Source organism: Delphinapterus leucas, chromosome 7 (assembly GCF_059928025.1).
Source record: "Delphinapterus leucas isolate spDelLeu-1000000601 "Yukka" chromosome 7, BTC_Dleu_Yukka2, whole genome shotgun sequence".
Taxonomy (NCBI): domain Eukaryota; kingdom Metazoa; phylum Chordata; class Mammalia; order Artiodactyla; family Monodontidae; genus Delphinapterus; species Delphinapterus leucas.
Window position 1 is genome coordinate 42,683,011 of NC_143135.1, and position 23,130 is coordinate 42,706,140.

General features: G+C 47.5%; 1 protein-coding gene across 13 annotated transcripts in view; it reads right to left on the reverse strand.

The window, feature by feature from the left end:
- The window catches only part of TEAD1 (TEA domain transcription factor 1), a 263,630-nt gene that overhangs the window by 47,634 nt on the left and 192,866 nt on the right, over positions 1 to 23,130 (reverse strand). For 12 of the 13 annotated variants that reach the window (XM_089915149.1, XM_089915139.1, XM_089915146.1 and 9 more), the window contains 4 exons: positions 10,441 to 10,575; positions 9,263 to 9,309; positions 8,311 to 8,372; positions 7,209 to 7,333 (listed from right to left, as the gene is read on the reverse strand). In XM_089915149.1, coding sequence (XP_089771275.1) covers positions 7,209 to 7,333; positions 8,311 to 8,372; positions 9,263 to 9,309; positions 10,441 to 10,575 — 369 coding nt within the window. Of the gene's footprint in view, positions 1 to 7,208; positions 7,334 to 8,310; positions 8,373 to 9,262; positions 9,310 to 10,440; positions 10,576 to 11,354; positions 11,367 to 23,130 lie in introns of all 13 variants that reach the window. The other variant, XM_022555758.3, reaches the window with a different exon arrangement.

The window sequence follows — 23,130 nt, forward strand, 5'->3', positions numbered from 1 at the left end:
AAACTTATTCCAAAAATTCCAAGTATTTGAAGAACGCAGTAAAATCTTGAAAAATGACTGCTGTCAAATAATACCGGGAGAAAAATTATAATCCACTTAGGAATTCAAAGAAACCGAGACAAATAACTCATGTCAAGGGATGCTAATGTACAAGTTGAAACAGAACAAGGACAAATCACCTACATTTGCTTCCTGTTATTTTCCTGCCTGGACAGTCTGCTCAGACACCCCCAGCGCAGCCTGGGCAACCTGTGACGGCCCCTGGGCCCTGCAGGGACAGGGAGTGGATGCAGGACCAAGCCACGGAAAGTGGCCTGCGTCTTCAGTCCCTGGGGAGAGGAGCTTGCCTGGGCTCACGCTCCAGCAGGCTCTCTCCTCAGCTAGCTGTTCCAGAGGCACCAGCCCTGTTCTGGCTACTTGGCCCTCCGGTGCTGCTTCCTCCCCTCCCTGTGCTCTTCCCAGAAAGAAACATCACTGAACACAAGAAACAAGGAACGAATCGGTCCTTCCTTCCTGGATCTCACACCAGGATGCAGCCCCTCACCCCACCTCCCACTTCCACCACCACCTCCATGGAGCGGCTGCTGTTTTCTTAAAAAGAAGTGCGTCTTCCCCACACAAGTGCAGCTGTTAAGGCCCACTGGCTGAGTACAGGGACAGCGACCGGGAAGGCAGGCGGGGGTGGGGGGGTGGCGGTGGCTGACCTGCTAAGGAAAGCAGATGGAGCCTGGCTGGGCCTCTGTGAAACGTCTATAAAACCCAGATTTCCAGATGCTTTCAATTGCCTCATCCCCAAATGGTCATGAATAAAGAGGGTGAGCGTCCAGAGAAGCTCAGACATGGAGAGTAAACCACCCACTGCTGCTACGAGAGGGTGCAGTTGGCATGGATGAGCTGACAGCACAGCTTGGCAGTCGTGCAGGACAGGGTGGGAAAGGCTGTCACAGCGACCTGTCACCTCCAGCACTGGAGAACACTCCATGGCCCACGTCCTACTGGAAGACCACACGTGGTAACACGTAAGAGAAAAAGCAGGCAGAAGCATGAACATTGAGCACAGCCAACCATCAGACCTCCTGAGGACCTGGGAGGCCAAATGTGCTTTCTGACCATTTATTCAAATATGTGATGCGTACATTAAGAACCCATGGGTTAGAATCCAGGCCCTGCTGTTTCTGAGCTGTGTGGCCTGAGCCAAGTTGCTTAAACTTTCTGGGCTGTGGTGTCCTCATCTGAACAGAGATGTCACCTGGCCTGCTCATCTCACGGGTCAGTGTGAGGTCAAACAAAACAGGAAACATGACAGTTCTGCGTGAGCCTTAGGGAGCTACACAGATGCTAGGATGCAGGTTCACTATTAATGGGAGCCACACACAAGCCATGAACTGGGGGAGAGAAAGAGTCTCTTTTCTGAAGGACCAGAAACCAAATCTCCCCAAAGAGCTGTTTCCTATGAACACACAACCCCGCTCTTGAGATGTAGCGACCCCCTTAATTAGCAGGCACTGCAGGGCTTGGAAGCTTCTTCAGAGAGAACTTGCCCTCTTCCACTCTGTCCAGGATGTAGGCGAGGATCCTCCTGGCAATCTGGAATCTAAACCTTGCTTCTGATCTTACTTCTCCAACTGAATTCCCATACAAAACAATTGACTCTTCTTTCTGACACGGCCCTCCTCAATGTTTTATTTCCTCAGAGTTGCACTGGTCACATTTTCCAAACCAAAGTCGGGATCTGTGAGATCTGACAAAGGAATTTCAGTTGATCTGTGAATTTAGGCCTTTGAAAGAAGCTACATAAAACCATGAAATCATCCTTGGGGTCCACATTTAACCAACTGCCTGTATGGAAAAGAATCAGGCTGTCTGCAGAATATATTTGCAAAACTTGAGGGACAAGACTCCCCCCAGAGGGAAGAACTCAGGTTCCCTCAGGCTGTGAAGACCGCTGACTCACTCCCCACACTGGGGAAGTCCCATGCTTTTAGGCTGTTCCAGCCACTTAGAAATAAAGATAAGGGGCCAGGTCACTCCAGGCAGCAAAACTCCTCACCTTCTGGTTGAGGAACTGCCATCGTCCAAGCCTGGGTATCATTCGGGAATTCTCTCCTCCTGTGGAGCCCAAATCAAGGGTCCTTACTTTTCTTTCTCCAAATGTCCCGATCACCTTCCTTCACTGGCTGCCCCCGTGTTCATGAAGGGCCTGCTACATCCAGGCTGTGCTTGGGGAGCTCAGACCTTGAAGGGCAGCCGTTTTTGCATCTGAGTGATTTTTTAATTTCTTCAAAAGTACAGTGACATGGTGAATATACAAAGGGGAGACAAACCACGGCACAGCCATTTCCTGGCAGTGGAACTTGATAATGTACCTTAATGCTCCTGAGCCTCCGTTCCATTACTGAGAGATGGGACGTAAGAACAGTGCCTGTGTCAAATGCTTGGCACGCAGGGCTTGGGACACAGCTCAGCCAATGCTGGAGGTTATCGTGATGGCTGCAACTAGCAGAGGTGTCTCCCTGGTCAGGTGTGCTCCTGCACATCATGGAACTTCTTCTTCCCCAAGATAATGCTCCTTCAAAATCTAAAGAAAATAATCTCCTGTCCCGCCCTCTCCACCCCAAAGCTTGCCTTTCTCTGGCTGTGTAACTCCTACCTAACCGAACTCACACACTCTCTTCCTGCTCACAGCCCTGCTTGCTCTGGAATCCAGATCACGGTAGGCATTAAATACACAACCTCTGCCTGGGAAGGTGTGGCTGAGCTTCGGGGCGGCTGGAGGAACCTGCCCTGCACCAGGGAGCAGGTAGAGGGATCCCGTTAGGCTTTATCAGGAAAGCCACTCTGCATGCACACACGGGATTCAGCTTACAGCTCATCAAGGCCGGGTTTTCATTTCTCTAAAGGAGCAGCTGCTTCAGGTCTCCAGGAACTGGGCCCTGATTACAGGCGAGGCCCTTTTAAAAAGCCCACCCCGGGTGGAGGATCTTGCACTTAACACCCTTTGATACGCAACACTGAAATCGTGTAGAAAGTGTACTTTCAAGCATTACTAACCACTTCTAAAATAGTCTTTGTTTTTTAGATCTTCCTTTCTTCACCCTCTGCTGTTTTTCTCTTAGCTTCTAGTGGAGCCAAAGGTAACAGAGGGACTGACTTGCTGGTTCTCCACCAATATAAACAACCACCGACTCCGGGAAATGTCTGGTTTACACATGATGCAGAGCCAGCAGGGGGCGTTCATCCCCCAAATTAGTCTTCCCTTAGCTCCTTGTAGATTATGGCTGGCTACAGGTACACACATCAGATACAAATGGACCCGAGAACCTTTGGTTACAGGTCTCAGGATATGGAATCGACAGACCTGGATCTGAATCCCATTTCCAATGTCAGCTGGCTGCCTAATACTGGGCAGGCTATGTCATAGGGTTGGGTAAGACAGTGCTGGCTATCACCAGTACTACTGCTGGGAGGGGTGGCAGAATTGTGAAGAATCTTTAGTGGTAGCAGGTGACACGTGGTAAACCGAAGATTGAATTTCCAGCACAGCTGGGACTAAAAGAGGTGGCTGACTAACTGAAATGGGGGAGAATTCACAAGATTACTTAAAACAAGCATTCTGGCAAGTCTCAAGCACCAGCCTCTCCAATTATGTAATATGTGCTTCATTTTGCAAACATAAGGTGCTGTTACAATGAACATGTAAAGGCTCTTGAGGTCCAAGGTCACACTGAAAAAACATGTAGCATGTGAATGGTTTCTTTGGCTCTCAGACTTCCAGCTATAGGAAAATTTAAAGCCATCGAAAAGAAACTCACCTGGTACATTTAAACAAATTTGGATATACTACCCTTAAAATTTAACATCAAACATTAAGCATGTTAATTTGATAAGGAAGCCAACAAAGTGACAAATAATTAAAGGTCCTAAACAAATTCAACTTGGGATTCTGCAAATCTTTGTCTACATACAGACATGTACACACATTTCCCCCTACGTCTTTGCAATGGCTTGGGTTCACTGGAATCCTGGGTCTATGGGTAGTGCTGGCAAAAACCAAGCAAATAAATTAATGAGCTTGGTGCAGTGTGATTCTTTTTCATCCCTATCACAGCCCTATGAGGTAGGTAATTCTATTTCTTTCTATAGAAGAGGCTTGGAGAGATCGTTAGTCAATGGCTGTGGGCAGGTCTGAACCCTTTTCTGCCTGTATTGTCGCCCAAGAGGAAATAAGGCACACTTGGGGAGCAACAAAGCCAAGAGGAGAATCTAGTTTGCCTGGTCCTCGGTTCAGGGTGGTCTCCCTTAAGTCCCTCCTACTCTGGAAATTCACTCTCTAGTTTACCACATCTGTCACCATTAAAGTCATGTGTTAGAGTCTAAGCTAAAGAAGCAAACCTGTTCATTCATCAGTGAAAGGTCAAATCTAGTTGAACCGTTCAGATTTTTTTTTTTGAATTTTATTTATTTTTTTTATACAGCAGGTTCTTATTAGTTATCCATCTTCTACATATTAGTGTATATATGTCAGTCAAAATCTCCCAGTTCATCCCACCCACCCCCCTCCGCCACTTTCCCCCCTTGGTGTCCACACGTTTGTTCTCTACATCTGTGTCTCAATTTCTGCCTTGCCAACTGCGAACCGTTCAGAGTCTTAAGTGTAATCCTGAACATACATGAAACAAGTATCTCTGGACTCTATTCCAAGGACTTGGTGGGCCCTGCCTTTCTAAGCTAGTCACCAGCTTTCACCTCCTGCTTTACCTACAACAGAGTCATCGCCCCTCGAGTGCTCTTCTCCCTTACTCGTCCCTGCCCATATCGATGCTCTACCTGTTGGCATGAGGGCTGCTTCCTTGACAAAACCTGCCCGGTTCCCTGTCCCTCATTCACAGCGTCCAGTGTTCTCCCTCCCCAGCGGTCACCACACTTTGCAGTGGCCTCATGTGTGACTATCGCCTCGTGTGCCTCCCCCACTAGACGTCCCCCCCACCTCCGCCAAGGGCAGAGCCAGTGGCTGGCTGTGCAGCACTGGGCCGGCCCCTCCTCGCTACAGCGCCCTGAACAAGCAAGTGCTCATAAATGTTTACAGAATGGACTGAATGAATCTGCTGGTGATTCACAGTGTGAAGCCCAATTAACAGCAACAACAGGAAAAAGAGGAACTGGTCATCCTGGGCCCTAACAGGTCCATAACTGAGGAGGACAGTTACAATATGAGGGGGCTGCCATAGGCTTTTTAAATTAAAAAAAAAAAAATTGTTTCTTTTTTGGTGATAAAACATTATATTGAGTCTTGTAACAAGGATAACAACTAACATCTTGGGACTTCTGCTTCCCAATGTCTTGGAGTTCTATTCCTTAAAAAAATGGTCAGAAGCAAAGAGAGAGATTTGCTGATACAGGAGATACACAGACTGAAAGCACAATCCAAGAGACCTTCACAATTGGTGGTGGTTCACAGTAGTGAAGAGAGTACACGGAAATGGAAGATCTGAACTCCTGGTCCTCCTGCTTATTGGCTAAATATCCTAAGTCATTTAATGTGCCTGGGCCTCAGTTTCTTCATCTGTACAATGGGGAAAAAAAGAATGCAGTTCACCAGCACGTTGAGGACAAAATGAAATAACCAATGACAATGTACTCTGCGAGCAGTGAGGTGTCATACAAACACAAGTTACAGAAAGCAGAAGCACAATCTGGGCCAAAAGCCCAGTCTTCAGCCAAAGAACCATCTACACTTCTCAGACAGAAGAGGAAGAAAAGGAAGGTAATCTTTTTGGTTGTTTATTTCAATGCTCCCGCAGAGAGGGATTTAAGCTCTCACCATCACCCTTCTTGTAAAGCCACTCAGACACTAGAGAAGAGGATCCAGGTGGCCTTCTCTTCCCTGTTCTCAATAATCTCATTTTCCTTGACCTGCCTCAATGGGCCCAATGACCTACTCTACATCTCCTTCTTCATTTTTTCCTAATTTTGGAGCAGGCTCTATTTTTCCACCAGCTCCCAGCATTCACAATTCATAGACAGAAATGTCAGGGGGCCACACATGGGTTCCCGAGTCTCCACTCTGATGACGGCTGGCGGAAACCCCTCTACCTGTGGGGTCTCCCCCATCCTACCATAAGAGGCTTTCCAGCGAGCCAAAGTACAAATACTCCCAGGAGAGGTCACCTCCAGATGTCTGTATCCAAGTTACTTACAACAGACGGTGAACTCATTCATGATGATTTTTCCTGGTAACAGAATGACAGCAAGGCGGCAAATACCCAGAGAGCATGGCACCTGTGTGCTTTTGGTAGCCCCCGAGATCAGCAGGGTGGGGTGAGGTACAAATTATGGAAAGGAGTTGGTAAAGCTCCCAAAGACAAACTCCTGATTTCTTTAGTCTTTGCCTTGGGCTCACCCACACACAGATGCAATGCTCATTAATCACAGCCAAGGAGTGGGAGGGAAGAAAGGGTCTCAGGCTTGTCGGGTGGGAAAGAAGGGAGGCTCACATATGCAGGGGAAATGGTGGGCCTGGCTGAGAAACAGGGGGATGACGGCCACTAGATGGGGCGGGGAAATGGGAAGGAAGAAAAGCGACAAATAGAGTCCAGATGCCAATGTTCTTGGTATTTATGGAATTATAATGCATCACATTCTACTTCAAATTACTTAAGTACTACTCTGTTACTTCTCCTTCAGAAGGTAGTGACTTGCTATCTTGAGAAGACACCGCTTTGAAAAGAAGTATAGAATAATGGCTAAATGTTTAGGCTTGAGTTTTAAAGACATGAGTTTGAATCTCTAATCCGTAACTCTGTGGCTATAGGGAAATTATTTAACCTCTCTGTTTTCTCATGTACCACAGAGCACCTACCCTTATGGGGTTTTGTGAGGGTAAAACGTGATCCTATCTATAAGCTTTGCACAAAGCACCAGCCACAGGGCAGGGCTCAAAACATGTTACATTTTACCACGTGCAAGAGCCTGTTAAGGTCCTTCGCTACAGCTCCAGCAATCCTTGGAGTTCGCAGTCCACAGCATCCATAACCATTTAGCTCTAAAGTTCCACATATTTTGTCAACAGAAATACCTTTTCTCTTAATTGAAGGGCTGTTCCGCTATCCTCCACCAGGTCTGCTTCACACAGGTTACCTGTCAGGCCTGAGGGCAGGGAAAGAGGGGCAAACCCTGGGTTCAAGACACACCTCTCTGGGCACACTCACCGAGTCTGGGTCTCGCTGCTGTTCGAGGAAAGCTGAGAACTCCACCAGGCGGAGTTTTGTTGTGCCAATGGAGCGGCCCTGCCAGGCCGGGACCGAGGGAGCTGGGGCTGACGCAGGCTCAAACCCTGAAATACCGATCGATCGTCACCTTCAACCTGGCCGCTCACCTCCCCTCGGGCCTCAGGCCAACCCCGGGGCAGGGCCCTACCAGGAGGAAAGGCCAACAGGCCCGTCCACCAGAGTCAGGGGGGAGCTGAGCCAGGCAGTGGTGGGTTCTGGTGGAGGAGCCCAGAGGCAGGGCTAGCCGGAGAAGCGCAATGCACGTGGCGGCTCTTTCTAAAGCTGGCGCCAGCTCAGGTTAAGGGCTGTGGCGTGAGGACACCTAATCCTGGGCAAAGGGGCCTCGCTGGGGACCACGACAAGAGTGACAAAGAGCGGAAGCAGGTGCTGGCAAAGATCTCCTGTGAGACAGGAAAGACAGGCAACAAAGACCTCCTATGCTCAACCATCTCCTTCCCTAAGACTGCAGTCACCAGCACTGTGAGTACTCTCTCGGAATGCTCCATGGTGTTGGAGCAGAGGGTGACGAGCAAATGCACGGCAGCCTGGGGAGTCTCTAACGGAGAGAGTCCCACTGAGCCTCTGCGCCTGCGTGCGGCGGGAGGCAGGCAGGCCGGCTGGGTCCCCGGTTTCTGGCTGGGCTTCCGTGTAAGCGCTCCTTTAAAAAAGCGTGCTCGGAATTGAAACGCACTTCTCTGAGAAAGGGTGAGTAAAACCCTATCTGCCCTCAAGACTGGGACTGCCCGACATGGCCTGTTTATGATGAGGGAGGAACCACAGCAACTTCCCCTTCCAAGGATGACCCAGGGTCCTGAGTGAAAGTGATCAGGCTTCCTGTTTCTTTAAAAGCCCATGAGAAGAGCTCTCTAGAGATGACCGAGGCGAATCAGGACCTGGGAGGGGACACCCCCCTGACCCTCCTGAGCTCCGGGCTAACCCTGCCTTAAGGAGGGTGCCGGCGAGAAGGGGGCGTCCATGGCTCTGCAAGTGAGGGAGGGTGTGCAGCTGTGGAACAAAGCAAGAGGGTCCCGCAGAGACTCACCTGGAATGGGGGCTGTGACCGCTGGCTGGATAGGGTAGGCCTGTTGCACAAAGGGCTTGACGCTGGAGACAGAGGACGGAGGAGAGTCAGAAACCGCGGCTACTTCCCAGGCCTGGTCTTGGCCTCCCAGGGCTAGGGACCCACCTGGGGGCCTCGCCACCGTGAGGTTCCCTGTCTGCAGGTGGTAGCACAGCCCAGGCAGACCTCTGCCAAGACAGAGGCCCAGGTATGCTGTCCATTTGAGACGGGCCAGCAGGCTGCTGGGGACCAAACCACCAAGCCTCATGCCAGTTCCGGGGGACGAGCTGGACAGATGTCAGCCTGCCTTGCACATGCTGCGATATCTACCTCTGAACCTCTCCTCTGATCCCTGCAGAGACCGAGGTCAGTGGTCACCATCTCCAGGCAAGGATTGGGACGTTTCAGGCTCTCCTCTGGGCCAAATAGCTCTAGTTCTTTTGAGAATACATGGGCAGGAGTTCCTTTCTGCTTTTATCCCTAGACTGCCCTTATCTTCCAGCTTACTGAGCTTGCTTCCCTCGCCCTCAAAGCATCAGTAGGACTTTCTATCAGCTGCCCCCACTACAGGGAAAGCCGGAATAAAATGGGCTATAGGATCACCTCCACTGCCCTCTCTCAAGCAAGCACTTTCAGGAGGGCCCCAGGCTAGGCTCCCCAAAGCCATGAAGGGATGGAGCCCCTCCTCCTGTTGCCAGCTGCACGACCACTAATACTTAAGGTGGGAGTGAGGTGTTTACACGTCTCCCGGATCTGAGCAGTCTCTTTCCTGCTATTGGCCTCAGTAGATAACAATAGGGGATGACTTTGGTGATCTCAGGTTAATTCTCCCTTCTCCTCCAAGCCTGCAGGCAGTCTGGTGCCAGGAAACCTCTACCCGGGGTGGGCTGTGACCAGCCCCTAGTTGTCACTGCTGGCCCCTCCTCAAACTTACTCTTGTGAGGATCCAGGCTGTCCTGTTTGTATCATTCCCGGCCAGAACTGGAAGGCAAAATGCAAAAAGCTTCAGGGTTATGAGTTCACCTCAAAGCACTGCTCAGGATGTCTGTGCACTGTAATCTTTGCTAAAGACAGTGGGTTCAGATCATCCACCAGCTGCAAAGTGACCTTCCCTAAATGCAGATATGGTCGCTGCCCTGCAGAAGATTGCAACCTACAGCTCCCTCTGGCTTTTCTTCCAGAAAATCTCCTGGACGGCAGGGACTAGGCAGCAGCTCTTCAGCGTTCACCTGACACCCAACTGAAATCTGGGTGCACTGCAGAGGGTTCAAAAATATCTCATCTGACTGCTTTACCCATGTGCCTACCTACCCTTCTCCTCCTCCCTCCATTCTGAAATGTTTCCTGTGTAACATGTGCCTCCGCAGCTCCCAGCACCGGGGAGAGGACACAGCTCAGAACGAGAGGCCAGGAGCTCGGAGCAGCAGCAGAGACGCCTCCTTTGCTGTGAGCTTTCCTGAGCTTTCTGGTGCCCGCTGACTGGAGGCCTGCTGGAAAGGCAGTAGGATGCCAAGGGAGTCAGAGAGCCCTGGGTATGCGTCCTGACATCGCCAACCATGTGATTATGATCACGTTACCCAAACTCTTGTTTGTTACTAATTAACTCCAGTTTTCTCATCTGTAAAATGGCAATAACAGCAAGAGGCATTTAAGATTATTTTGAGGATTAAATGAGATCATAACATTAAGCTGCTCAGCCCTTGGCAGGTGCAAAATGAAAATGATAATAGAATACTTCTGTCCCTTTAGGAGTTAGTTGCCATAAAGTGACCCTGAGGACACAGGAACAGAGACCAAGGGCCAGGATTAAAATGATAGAGCTGAAGAGGCAGATAACAACCTGGAAGGGCACCAAAAAAGTGATACTTAATTCCATGTCTTCAGGGACTAAGCTCCTTCCCTCTCCTTCTCCCTCTCTTACTCTCCCCCTCTCCCTCATTCCATGCTTTCTTTCACCATTTTGCACTCAGCAACAGGGCGCCACAAAATGGTCCTTACCCTCTCTTACACCTGACCCAATTAACAAGAAGTGCCAGGTGGATGGCTTTGTGCTTGGCCACGTGGACCCCATGCGCTCAGGGGCCATCATTATGGATCCACCTCATGACTTACCCCCGGCGCCCCTGGGAAGGTGGGGCGTGGAATCCCTGGCAGCCCCAGCTTGTTGTGAATGGCAGTGGCTGATACGATCTGGGCTGACGACATGGCGGCCATGTGCTGCAGGGCCTTATCCTTTGCAGTCTGATCCTTGAAGGTGACAGTGACACACAGAATTAATACACAACACATGGCTACCGGGCAGCTTAAACAGGCACAGCCACGAGCACAGGGACTAAAATACAGTGCCACAAAAAAGGCCGAAAAAGCAAACATGCACAGATAAATAAACACAGCCAGAAGGCTAAAAACACACTCAACCTACTGTAACTCTGAACATTTACTGAGAACACCCAGTAGCAAGGTTTAAAAAGAAAAAAATCTTTAATCCATTTTCCAACAGAATGGGAAGCCTCTGAGAAGAGTGGACAACGTATTTATTTTTCCAGCTTCCAAAGGGAGATGTCTCCAATTACTTAACAGGCTCAAGGAGAGGGGGAAAAAAAAGGCCCTGCTTTCAAGCACACAGATGGGGAGGAGGGTGAGAAAAGAGGCGTGGTTGTGGATCTGGGGTAGGACCATCGCAGAGTGCTGGGAGGCCCGGCTGTGTGCTCGGCCTGGGAGCCCTGGCAGACACCTGGTGGGGAGGCTCAGAAGCAGCGGGGCGGCGGGGCGAAGAGGCAGGGCGATGACGGGGCCAAGCAGCATGCTGGCGGGGGGCATGCTTTCTCAGGTATCCCCGCCTGCGTCAAAGGCTAGACGGGTTCTTTCTATACCCAAGGACACAGGAGATGCTACCAGGTAAGTGGTTTCCCCTTTCCCTAAAAGGGTCTTTTCTAAAAAAGCCAAGGCTGATAACACACAGCTAGCCAAAAAGTCTGCCAAGCACAGCTAAAGTACAGAATACTCAATTTGGTGAAAATACTTACCATGCTTGTTACCTGGATACAACAATAAACAATTTGTTAAAAGGAATGCGTTACAAAGGCAGGGTTATTTTTCTTCTTAGTTAAAAAATATATACGTATACAAACACATGATACTTGGGTACAATAAAATGCGTAGGAGTGTGGGGTTTTTTTTTTTAACATTTTAGGAGAAATGTGTGACCCAGGTAACTATCTAAAGGGCAATTATCAACAACCGCAACTCCCAACTCCTTTGAGCTGGTTCTGAGGCTTCCCCAGTACAGATGGAGAAATGGTCAGGCCCCTGGTGTGGGACAGGCCCTGATGGTGGGGCAGGGCTTCACATTCAGTAAACATATCAAGGGTCCTGGCTGCTTGCACAAGGTCTATACAAGCTATCCCAGGCCCAGACTCCATCAAAGCAGGAACAAAATGGTGACATCAGAGTAAAAAGAGCACTCTCCCCAGCTGTCATTCAGAGTTCAGACAGAGTGAAGGTCAAGGGAAGCTTCAGGCTAAGACACTGAGTACCAGCTGAGAGGTGGCTTCAATGTTTACAGATTTACCCAAAGGTGATGAATAAACATGCTGAGGTGCCAAAGGCAAGGCCAAAAGGAGGGGGGGAAAATCAAAGCCTATAAGACAAGTACTAGAGGGTTCTAAGGAAGATCAATCAGGTGCTCCCAAGGTAGAGACACCACTTTGCCCCATAACTGCCAGGAGCACCGTGTGAATTTTCAAAACGCTTATATTAACCCTTGAAAAGGAGCCTAACGTTTGCATAAAATTTTATATTTCATACACTTCTCTGGCTCTCAACTGAAAAAACGAGCCTCATCTAACAGCTATTCGGGGATACGCATGGTCATAATGAGTATCTGTAAGGGCACTGCTGCAGCTGAATGACACCAGGAGGGCTCCGGAGGCCTGCAGGATTATTGGTCCCCAGAGACTGAAGTGATGCCTTTGCTGCCTCTGGTCAGATGGCATTCTTCGAGTTGAAGTTCCATTTGCTAATCTGCTGAACGTTCTAACCTGAAGCCAGCTTTCTCAGGTAACTTTTTTTTAAAGGCCTGAAACATTTCAGACACTGAGATGCCAGGAAAAAAGGCAAATATTGAAGTCAGTGGAATTTTATGATAAACTGACTGTGTGTGTGCAAATGCCCTACAGCCAAACTGGGCCTGACACATGCAAATCTCAGTGCGTGTCAGTCTACCCTTAGCTGGTCCTGCAGTTCCACCTGCCACCTGCCCCGCCATCCCCTCAGAGGGTAACCCTGGTATAATGAACAGGAAACCTGGCTCAGTCACACTTCCTTCCTTCTCTGTCAAGAGCACCTTGACATCAATACAAGCTCATGGGTTTCTCTTCGGACAAGTCACTTTGGACCCCAGCCCCCAAGTCATGTAACCCTTAATAAAATGATATCAATATTCTCAAGGAAACCAAAGGAATGGCATAGGTATAACCACAGGTGCCTTCCCCAACGAGCTACAAGCCTTACAACCTGTCCAGGGCCCAGGTGGGGGGAGCTGAGAAAATGGCAGCCCAGGCTGCTTGTCTGCCTGGCCGATGCAGACTGTGCAGAATAACCACAAAAGAGCTGTGGGCTTGGCTCTATTCCAAAAGTACGTCATGGGGCCTCTCTCAGACCTGAGACTTCTGTGTTTATGAAATGCCGATGACAGGGGCGGTTCTGCTTGCCCAAATACAAAGTGCGTCTGTGCACACTTGGGTGCAGTGACCAGGAATCATTAAGTCCAGGTCCACATGGAAATAAGTACCTACATCTCCACAACCCACTCTTACTCTATTAGAGTTGCTTGAGATGTTTCCCTTTGCTAGGCTGATTGAAAAGTTCTTCAAAACGTTCACGAAAGTTTGATACTTTTCTTTTCTAACAGGGTAATCAGTCAATGAGGAAAGGAGAAGAGTCACCACCTTTGCTGTTTATGTCACATAGCTCCAGACGCTTCAGAATACAGTCTTTTTCTTTTGTTAAATAAAGTCAGGTTTGACTCTCTTATTACCCAGCATTCCACCAGGTACCCAAATGAAAACAGAAGCTCAGAAGCAGAAGAGCAAGTCAATTGCTGCGAGCACACCAACTTGCTCTATGCCAGTAAAAGGCGTACGTGCTGGGGAGTCTGGAGACCTGGTTCCAAACGTGCCCTCCACCTGACATTAATGGGCTGTATTACCTTGGGCAAATCACCTAACACTCTAATTTTCTTCAACTACAAAGGAAAGAGTTGTACTTTATTTTCTAAAGGTCTTCTGATTCTAAAAGTATTCAGAGCTGTGAGTTTGACATCCATTATAAGCAAATACATCTTAATACATATAGCTGAAAAACCACTAGTGAAAAGACAGCAGGATGTTAAAATTTGGGCAGTTCTTGGCCACCTGTCCTAATAGAGAGAAAGCCAAGTGCAGAGAGGAAATTTTATCTCAAGTAGAGGTTCTTTCTGCACTTGACCTACCTATTTGAGAATAGGCAATTTCCTACAAATGGACTAAAATGTCTACACCAGTTATTTCCTACTTTTTGTAGTGGTGACATTCTGAGTACTCACTTAATTTTATAACATCTCCCCTCTACCTATGATATACGATGGAAAATTAAATTTTTTTGTTTAAAATCTAAAGTAACCCTGCAGATAATAAGCACCACCAGGGAGATCTCAAAATCAGAACTGAGAGACTGGCTATAGGCCTACTTATCCTGAAATGGGCGTACAGAAGGACACCTAGCTGAGAGATTTCAATTGAAGGATGTCTAAATTGTCATTTTCAGCCTAGAGATACACGCCTGGCTTTGAAGAAATTATAACTCTCAGTGTCAGACCTGACTAAATGGCATCTCTGTGTCATTCTAGTCTAATATCCTGGACTTTTAAACGTTCCACTCTATCATCACCACCTACCCCCAGAATAAAGGGGGGTGTGGGTGGGGGTGTCGCTAATCCATCCAAACAACAGTAGCTTAAGTAAAATCAAAAATATATGCTACATTTGTACACCACATTAATTTTATTCTAAGATGTTTTCACACGAATATTTCTGGGATGTGGAAGAGATTTACAAAGGATGAGCACATTGTTTTATCTTGAAAAACTGTTATTAAGTCAATACTGAGTTATCGTCTATGATGTCTTAGATTACAGAAAATACTGAGTGTATGCATGTGTACATACGAGTATGCACGAGGAAAAATGTGTCCTAGGAAAAAGCTTGGACAACTTCATATTCACTCCTTATTACTGATTTTAAGCCCTTCTGTTCCTAAGATTATAAAGAATGAGGCCATAAAAAGCCGAAGTGGGGAAATAAAAGGCATATCTCCCTTATCCAACCAAACCCAAACTCAAACCCACAACCTGGAATTTGGAAAATATTTATGGAGCAGGAAACATGGGTCTAAGACTGTTGATGGAGTGCTAAGAACAAACAGCCCGTGCGACCTGAGACTGAGGGCAGACGAAGCACTCCAAGGCAGGGTGCACGTCTCAGTACCCACTCGACTCTCTTCCTGCCCCATTCCTGGCATACCGCGCTGTCAACGGCCTCACTACCTCTGCCACGCGGGGTCCAGCAGGCCATGGCAGACATGAACTTCTCAGCCTGAAGCCTTTCAAACTGTTATTGTTACTAAGTAAACAGGCTTTCATATTTCATGAAGCAGAGCAAGGCTGCCACTACAACTCTGGGATCAGCTGACTACCTTCCTCTTGCTGCTGAAATGTACACAATGTTTGGAAAATGTCTTCAGGTGATATCCATGACAGGAAGGCAGCCTATCACAGATGCACATGGCTGGAGTGGTACGCTCTTCAAACTCAGGGAGATTTTATGAATCAGTCTCTGGAAAGTAGGGGACCCTTGCTCCCCCCTGTTTTCTCAGCTTTTAAATATTCTGGGGAATCAATTATCTCATAATTTTTAGGCATTAACCATAAACACATTTTAAAGATAATATAAAATGGCACATGCTTGCATGTACTATATTATAGTGGCTACATATGAAATCTGAATGAACAGCATACTAAATCAATATACTCCTGCTTATTCAGGGGCCATCATTTCAGAGTTTAAAGACTCCAATCTAATTTCTTCATATGGAAGCCCACCAATACATCAGTAAAAATATGTACAGTCAAAAATAAAAAAGATCATGGATAGAAAAACTTCTGATAGCTATTAAGTGTTCTTCTCCAAATATACCTCTCTCAGCAATATAAAAATATAGCACATGAGAGGAAAGACAGCAATTTGCTTGCAAAATCACTTTTTCAGAAAAAGACAAAACAATACTTTCCTAAGGAGTAATTCTGCAGATGTTGTTTCTAATCTTGCACTATGTGGATTCACATGACCTCTGCAATTATTAGCAGTAGCCCTTAAGCAGATAAACATCATAAGAGTCTATGATGGCTTGGAGAAAGGATGGAGGGCACTTGAATTTTTCTAGCCATGATCTCTAATTTGCTTATTATTAGAGAAAGCAGGAGTAAATACAAAAGGGCCTATTTCAGGCGGGCAATGGCTAATGCCAAGGAGAGAAGGCCCATTCATGCTTCTCCTGACTTGACATGTAATGAGTAGCAATTAATTCATCTTATTGTATTTCCTAATGCCAAAAACTCCATTCACATCAAAGAAAAATTTTTCAAGGCTTTTACCATTGTCCATTTTTAAATGTACTGTTCTATATTTAGTATTTTATAATTGTCAATAGTGTTTCCTTTAATTCTCATGTGGGGCTCAGCATCATAAAGGACTGCAGACCAGGATCTGTGATTTGTAGGTGTGCCTGATGACTCTCTACCAGGAAGCCTGGGATTTAGGTCTGCTAATGCCAGGTCTGGGTGTTGGGGAGAAGGCACCCACTAACTTTAGCCCCTTTCCCCGTGAGGGACAGTAAGAGGCAGGAGGCAAATCTCCCTTGAAAAGCCAGAAAGTACCAGCTCCCACCACTCATCTTCTCTGTTTCATTCGAACAGGCAGACACAATGAAAATAGGGCTCGGTTGAGGGAGACGATGCAAAAGCATCTCGAGTTAAGGCAGTGAGCCCTCATCCTCCACCAGCGAGCACGCTGTAAGGAGGCAGCATGACAACACAGCTCGCTTGGGCTGTGGTGCCAGATAGCCCTGGGATGCAGTTCAGACTTGTGACCCTGGGTGAGCCCCTTAGCCACTGCAGGCCTCTGCATCCTCACTTGCAAAGTGAGGACAACACTCACTTTCAAGAGTGCTTTGAGAACCACATCAACCACTCTGAGCACACAGTGCCCACAGCCTCGCCATTCTGTGGACGTGCCATCTATGGGGCCCACATGACCGACCAGCCGGGCTCAAGTCACTGGAGAGCTGAAATGCTTAGGAGCCCTGGTCCTGAGTACATAACCTCTGGGCTCAATGTGATTGAGCACTGTTTATATTGGAGGCCAGTTAACAATGGGATTTCCCTAGGAAGGGATAAAAATGTAGAATGAGGCTGTTTCTGTTGTCCTTAAAGAGAAAATCCAGACCTGGCTCAGCTGACATAGAAAGGTAAATGTATTCAGTCTCCTAGTTTACACTGTAAGTTCTGTATCATCACACCGTTGATGAGAGGTTCTAATTCCACCACATCCAAGCACAAGAAATTAACTGCCTCCAGTCTTGGTTTTAACCCAGCTAAATTTAAAAAAAGGTAATGAAAATATTGCTGAGGAGAAAGAGTACATGTCATGAATGCAAAAGAACTCCTTGAAGTTTGGGAGATGCCAGGAAAGGCGGTGTATCATTTCCCAAATCCTGCAGCAAGGCCAAGTGCCTTGGTGCTGGCATTGAGACAAAGGAGGTGGTTGTTTCGGGCTTCTTTTGCCTTGTGTACTGCTAACAGTCAACGCCTGAATGAGCAAAGTGGCTCAGAAGGCCATGGGGAGCACCACTGGATGAAGTGCAGCGTGTCTTCCCCGTGGACAGGCCCATTCCTGGATAGAATCAGTGGTGACACAGCCAGGATTCAACAGTGTAGATGCAGCAAAGCCCCAGCAAAGTTCTTGAACTCCTCAAGAGAATTAAATCAACAATTTGAACTTTAAGCTCTCTGCTTACTGGAAGGAATGGCAGGTTGGAAAGAATGGCCTGCTCAGAAATCAAATCACAAAGGCCACCAGGGCGAGAACGAAGAAAATGGCCCCGGGGAGCACATGGAGCTCGTAAATTAGTCACCAACGACTGGACACAATCAGAGAAGCTCAGGCTTTTTTCTGCTCTACTGGGATGATGCAATGTCAGCAAGTACAGGCTTTTCTTCAATACAATCCAGAGCTTGACATGAATACGTCTATTGCCTAAGATGTATTCCTGCTGAGGTTAGGGCAGAACAAAGACTTCCTTTACTCTTAGCACTGTCTGGACTCATGCACTCACCAAAACACACCCCAAACCAGAAGCGGCCTGGTCCACCTTCAGGGGAAGATGAGGACAGTCCACAAAGATGAGGACAGTCCACAGTGTGGTGGTGGCCTGCAGAGCTTGGCTGTGGCTCTCACAAGCCTCTGAAGCCAGCAAATAAAGGACCACCTTTTTGCTGCTATCAGGGAAAGGAGGCCTCTGGGCGGGGACTGGACAACCTCCCAGGACAAACGAACATATAGAGACTCAGAGCAGGAAACTCTAAGTAGGAACTCTGAGTAGGAAAGAAGAGACTGTTTATAGCGCACAGAGAACATTTCTGCAGTCTTTCTACATGCTGGGATAATAAATCCATGGAGCTTAAAAAAAAAAAAAGCAAAAACAGTTAAAGACCTTTTGATGAATTAATGGTGAGTGAAATAATTCAAAGTACAGAATCATGTCTAAAGTTGCAGGCCAGGCCTCAGTCTGTACCACACAAAGTCTTCTCAGACGGGCTGCTGCCTCTCACTGCTCAATTGCAGATTCCAATGAGGGGATAAACTAGGGAACAGGGGGAGATGGAAGATAACACATGAAACCGGCATGGGCAACACTGCTGTAGACCCAGCTGGTGACACAAGGTCCAAGGGAGATTTCTGAGTCAGCATCTGTGGAAGTCCTCAATGCATGTTCCATAGACCTATAAGCCACCTGCATGCTGTAATTGCACGGATCCATCTTCTACTTTATAACTAGAACCAGGCACCTGAAGAGTGGTGGGCCAAAAGGATCTTGTCTGGGCAGGGGCCAAACATGTGGTCCTCCCATCACAGAGAAATGACTCTGTTCTAGACCAGCGGTTATCACACTCTGACTTGTCTTTTAGACATTTTAGTCAAGAAAATTAAAAAAAAATAAAAGTATATATTTGATGTCCAATATTCTGGCACTCTGGTCACAAATGCCTTGCAGTTCCAATCCATCTTAGGGCTTCTGAATCTCACCTGCACTCTGCTGGCCCCTTCACCCTTTTCCCTACTGCCCCAGTCTCCCTGCTGATGGTTCTTGGTCTCTTCACATCGTTCCTTGACCTCTTCAACTATCCCCTAGTTTTTCTTGCCCCTTGCATCTCTCTCCTGTGGTTGAAGTCTGTGTCCAAGGCCATCCCAAATTTTTGGCCAAGTCTATCCTAGCTCAGGCCAGGATAAACTATAGAGAAGAAGTCTCAGGTTGGTGCCAATGGCTTTAGCACAAGTTCATAGTAAACAATGGGTAAAAATCTAGATTAGTTTTAGGATAAGGGCCAAAGGAGAAGAGATAGTTTTCACTGGATTTGATTTTCTCAGGGAAATACTAAATGGCAAGGAAAGACACTGATGGTGGGGGGCTGAGATTGATTGAGGAAAGACAGTAGGTAGAGGAAATTAGAAAAAGTAAGAATAATGTTTTGCCATTTGATTTCTTTCAGTTAAAAAAAAAACAAACCTTAAAGGAAATATAATGAAAAGAATCATTTCTGGATAGTACAAACATGAATGCTTAATATGTCATTCTCTGTACTAACTTTTTGGTGTATTTAAAATTTAGCAACAAAAACTTCATAGTTAATTTTGATGTACACTCTCAGTTAATGGCCATTACTTTAAGAGAACCCGGGCTTTAATAATTTAAGTTTTTTTTTAATGTTTTTAATTTTTTATTATCTATCTATCTATTTATTTATTTTGTGGTACGTGGGCCTCTCACTGTTGTGGCCTCTCCCGTTGCTGAGCACAGGCTCCAGACGTGCAGGCTCAGCGGCCATGGCTAACGGGCCCAGCGCTCCGCAGCATGTGGGATCTTCCCAGACCGGGGCACGAACCCGCGTCCCCCGCATCGGCAGGCGGACTCTCAACTACTGCGCCACCAGGGAAGCACTAACCTAAGTTTTAAATGCTGCCTTTGAAAAGTTTCAGTGTACAGTTTTCAGACTTATTAAGAATAGAACTTTTTAACATAATTCACTCTTTAAAAACAATGAGCAAGAAAGAGCATGCAGCAATCAGATTGGAGTGGAGTGGGGACCAGCCGAGGGTGACAATACGGATGGATAAGAGCCACGGAGCAGGGCCCCAGGGGTGCTTGGTCGGCCCCTGGTCCAGGCCCACATCTTGCTCCCTTGGCTTCTTAGAGCAGCCCCTGAATTAGCCTCCCTGCCTCCAGCTTTGCCTCGCTCCGCGCTATCCTCTAAAAATGGTTGGAGGGATCTTTCCAAAGCATAACTGTGAACGACCCCTGCGTGTTCCCATGCTCCTCAGGGGAACCTCACCCCTCCAGTCTCATTCCTCATTCCATGCCTCCAGCTAGATGGGTGTTCTTCATGGTTCCCCCAACCCCCCCACCCCCATTATCTGTGGAAATTCTCTACCTTCCTCTATGCTTAGTTCTAATGGAACCCCCTCCACGGGGCTTTCTTTAATTCCCCCACACTCAGAATTAATCATCCTTTTCACTGCGTGGTCTTTGCACTGCTCTGTTAAATTTCTACTGCAGAGCCCCCTAGCTGGGGACAATCCACTGGGAATCTTGTATTTTCCCCAAATGTGGCCAAAAATAACAGAAAGAATGAGTGTTCCCCCAAAACAGAGACTCTTGTGTATTCAACTTTCCACGCCCAACATCTACTAAAGGGTCTAGAACACATGGCTTCTCAATGGAACCATTACTGGACTGAATTAAGTAATCATTTCTGCGCTTTTAAAGTTCAAATCTACACGGAAATCTTAAAACTTTTACTAAAACAATTTTGTTTTAAACGAAAATTAAAATCCACACATTTTGGGGTGATCTGGCTCACAAACAAGCACTTTGAGAACCAATGCATTTAGCAGAAGCATAAAGCTGACCTTTGAAACTCATCCTAAGAGATTTTCAAGAGCGTGACTTCTGTAGCTAGGATGACTCATCCACAACCGTGACAGGAGAATAACCACTCCCTCGAGCCTGTTTTCTTCAGAAGGCTATGGCAGAACAGGCTACGGAATTTAGAAAATGTGGGCTCTAAGTGGGACCCCCAAGCTGTCCCATAAAGGCCGGATGCACGGCTGAGAGGCGGGCATTTCCTTTTCCTTCTGCCTAAAGCAGTGTGGGTTTTCAAACCTTATTCAACAGAACCAGCCAAAGAGGCCACTGCTAAGGATGAGAGAGTGTGAGCTTTAAATAAAACAGCTTTTACTCGTTTATATATGGAAAATTTCGAGTAAGATTTCAATCTGAAATGTGAGTTTTGCTGCTTAAAAAAGGCTGGAAAACCACTAGCCTCAAGAATTCTCCTGCACCCTTCCTGGGAAAGTGAAGAGAGGCTCACAGGCAAGAGGGTGCCTTCGGAAGCCACACCTGGCCCTGGCCCTGGCCCCGGCCCCAGGTGTGAGCAAACCACTTTTTCAAACCCCGAGGGAGAACAGGGAAATGAAACTTGGCTTCAGTCTTCACAGGAGGGCCACAGGCCTCTGTCCACCCCAGAGAACAGAAATCCTTTGACTTCAGAGCATGCGGAGAAATGGCGAGAAGCCCGGCTGGCAAGGCACGGCAAGGACAGGTCCGGAGATGGCCAGTCAACGGCTATCTCCTCCAGGAAGTCTTGCTGCATCGTCTCAGACAAAGCACGGCACCTGTTGTGAGTCTGGATACTTCCTGCCACCCCTACCCCTGCTCAGAAGCTATCCTTGCTGTCTACTGAGATGACTTCAACTTCTGTAGTGAGTTTATCTCATTAGCCAGTGTTGGGAGGCCAAGAAGCCAGAGGCTATCAGCCTGACCCCACAAGGAACTCGGCGAGGATGCTCATCCCTGCCTCCCGAGAACGTTAGACTCCAGAGCTGAACAAGAAAGTGCAGACAGAGAGAGGAGTTCTATCCTCCTACCACGCCAAGGGGCCTGAGCCCGTTTCCTGGTAATGGCTGGCAGGAAGGTTAAGGAGGGCATCTTTAACATAAAACGCCTGTGGGAGGTGAAGGCAGCAGGATATCTGCAGGCAGGTGGCAGCCAGCCTTATTCTCCTCAACTGTCCTAACTCCCTCCGAGTGGGGACGCAGCAGCTCTGCAGCCAGGAACACATCACCCCGAGATACTGATGACCGTGAATCCCAAATTAGGCCCACATCTTGACCGATGGCTCAAAGTTTAAAAATCATCTTACTTCTAAAATGTAGTGGCTGAGGGACCGTGGGAAGCAAGGCCTGCACGCCCAGGTCCAAAGGAGCGTGAGGGGTGGTGACACGTTATCTACAGTGTGTACTGATGAGAAGCCTACTGCTTGAAATCCACTTCAGCCTCCGCTACAGGAAACCCTGTCTGGAAGAGCAGTAGTTTAGGATTCAGAAAGTTCAAATCCTGACTTCGCCACTTCCTATGCTGGGTGGCTTTTGGTGAGTTAATTAAACCTTTGGATCCCTGGTTTCCTGAATATTACTCCTGAAAATCTGAGAATGGAACTCACTTTGTAGTGAGCTTACATGAGAGAACACACAAGAGGCCCTGCACTGCACTCACTCCTGTCTTTCATGCCCAAACTCAGCAGCACATTGTCCATACAGCTCGTGTCTGGGATTGCCTACACATTTAACTTTGGCTCTTTCTGCGAACACTTATCCTACAGTGCCCTATATTTCACATTCCCATTTCCACGGCCAGCTCTGTGAATAGAGGATTGGTTGTTAACTGCCCACTGTGATAAGCGCCATGCCTGGAACACTCGACTGGTATTAGCTGATGGGAAGAACAAAGGCCTCCATTTTTCCAAGAGTAATGAGGTAGGGAGGAAGGAAAGGAACTGTAAGAAGATGGAGGTGGTTCTTGGAGATGAAATGCTGAGCCAGTTGCTACCCCACTGCCTCTGTCTCTGCCTCTTCTTCGTGCCCGCCCCAGAGGACTGGCTAAAAGTGGGGGGGAAGTCTTTTTGTAAGAACAAACACAAAAACGACTGTGTGTTGGTATGTATGTGTATGTATAAGATAATGGCAAAACTGTTTCCATTGAGGAAAATTTGTAAAGTCACCAAGAGAGAAAAAGAGTGCTTGTGGAATCCCATGGGGATCCCCTCTGACCGGGAGAGCTTTACCCACCATTTACAGAGCTTTCGGTCCAAGGCCATGTGCCCTGGTGAGCATACAGGAACCACACAGTGCAGAAATAGAACAATTCATAACATCACAGATGGAAACACAAAATTGATGTCTGTAAACTTCTTTGTACATCATTAATCCGTTAGAGAAACTAGAAACAGAGTGAGAACTTGAGCAAACACTGGGGTAGTTACATCCACATAGAAAGGACTGCACCTTTGGTTAAAAAGCAGGAGCTACGAAGTTATTTTAGTCTTCCAACTGCTCAGCCAGTGCAACTAAAAGCCAGCCACCATCAGCCACA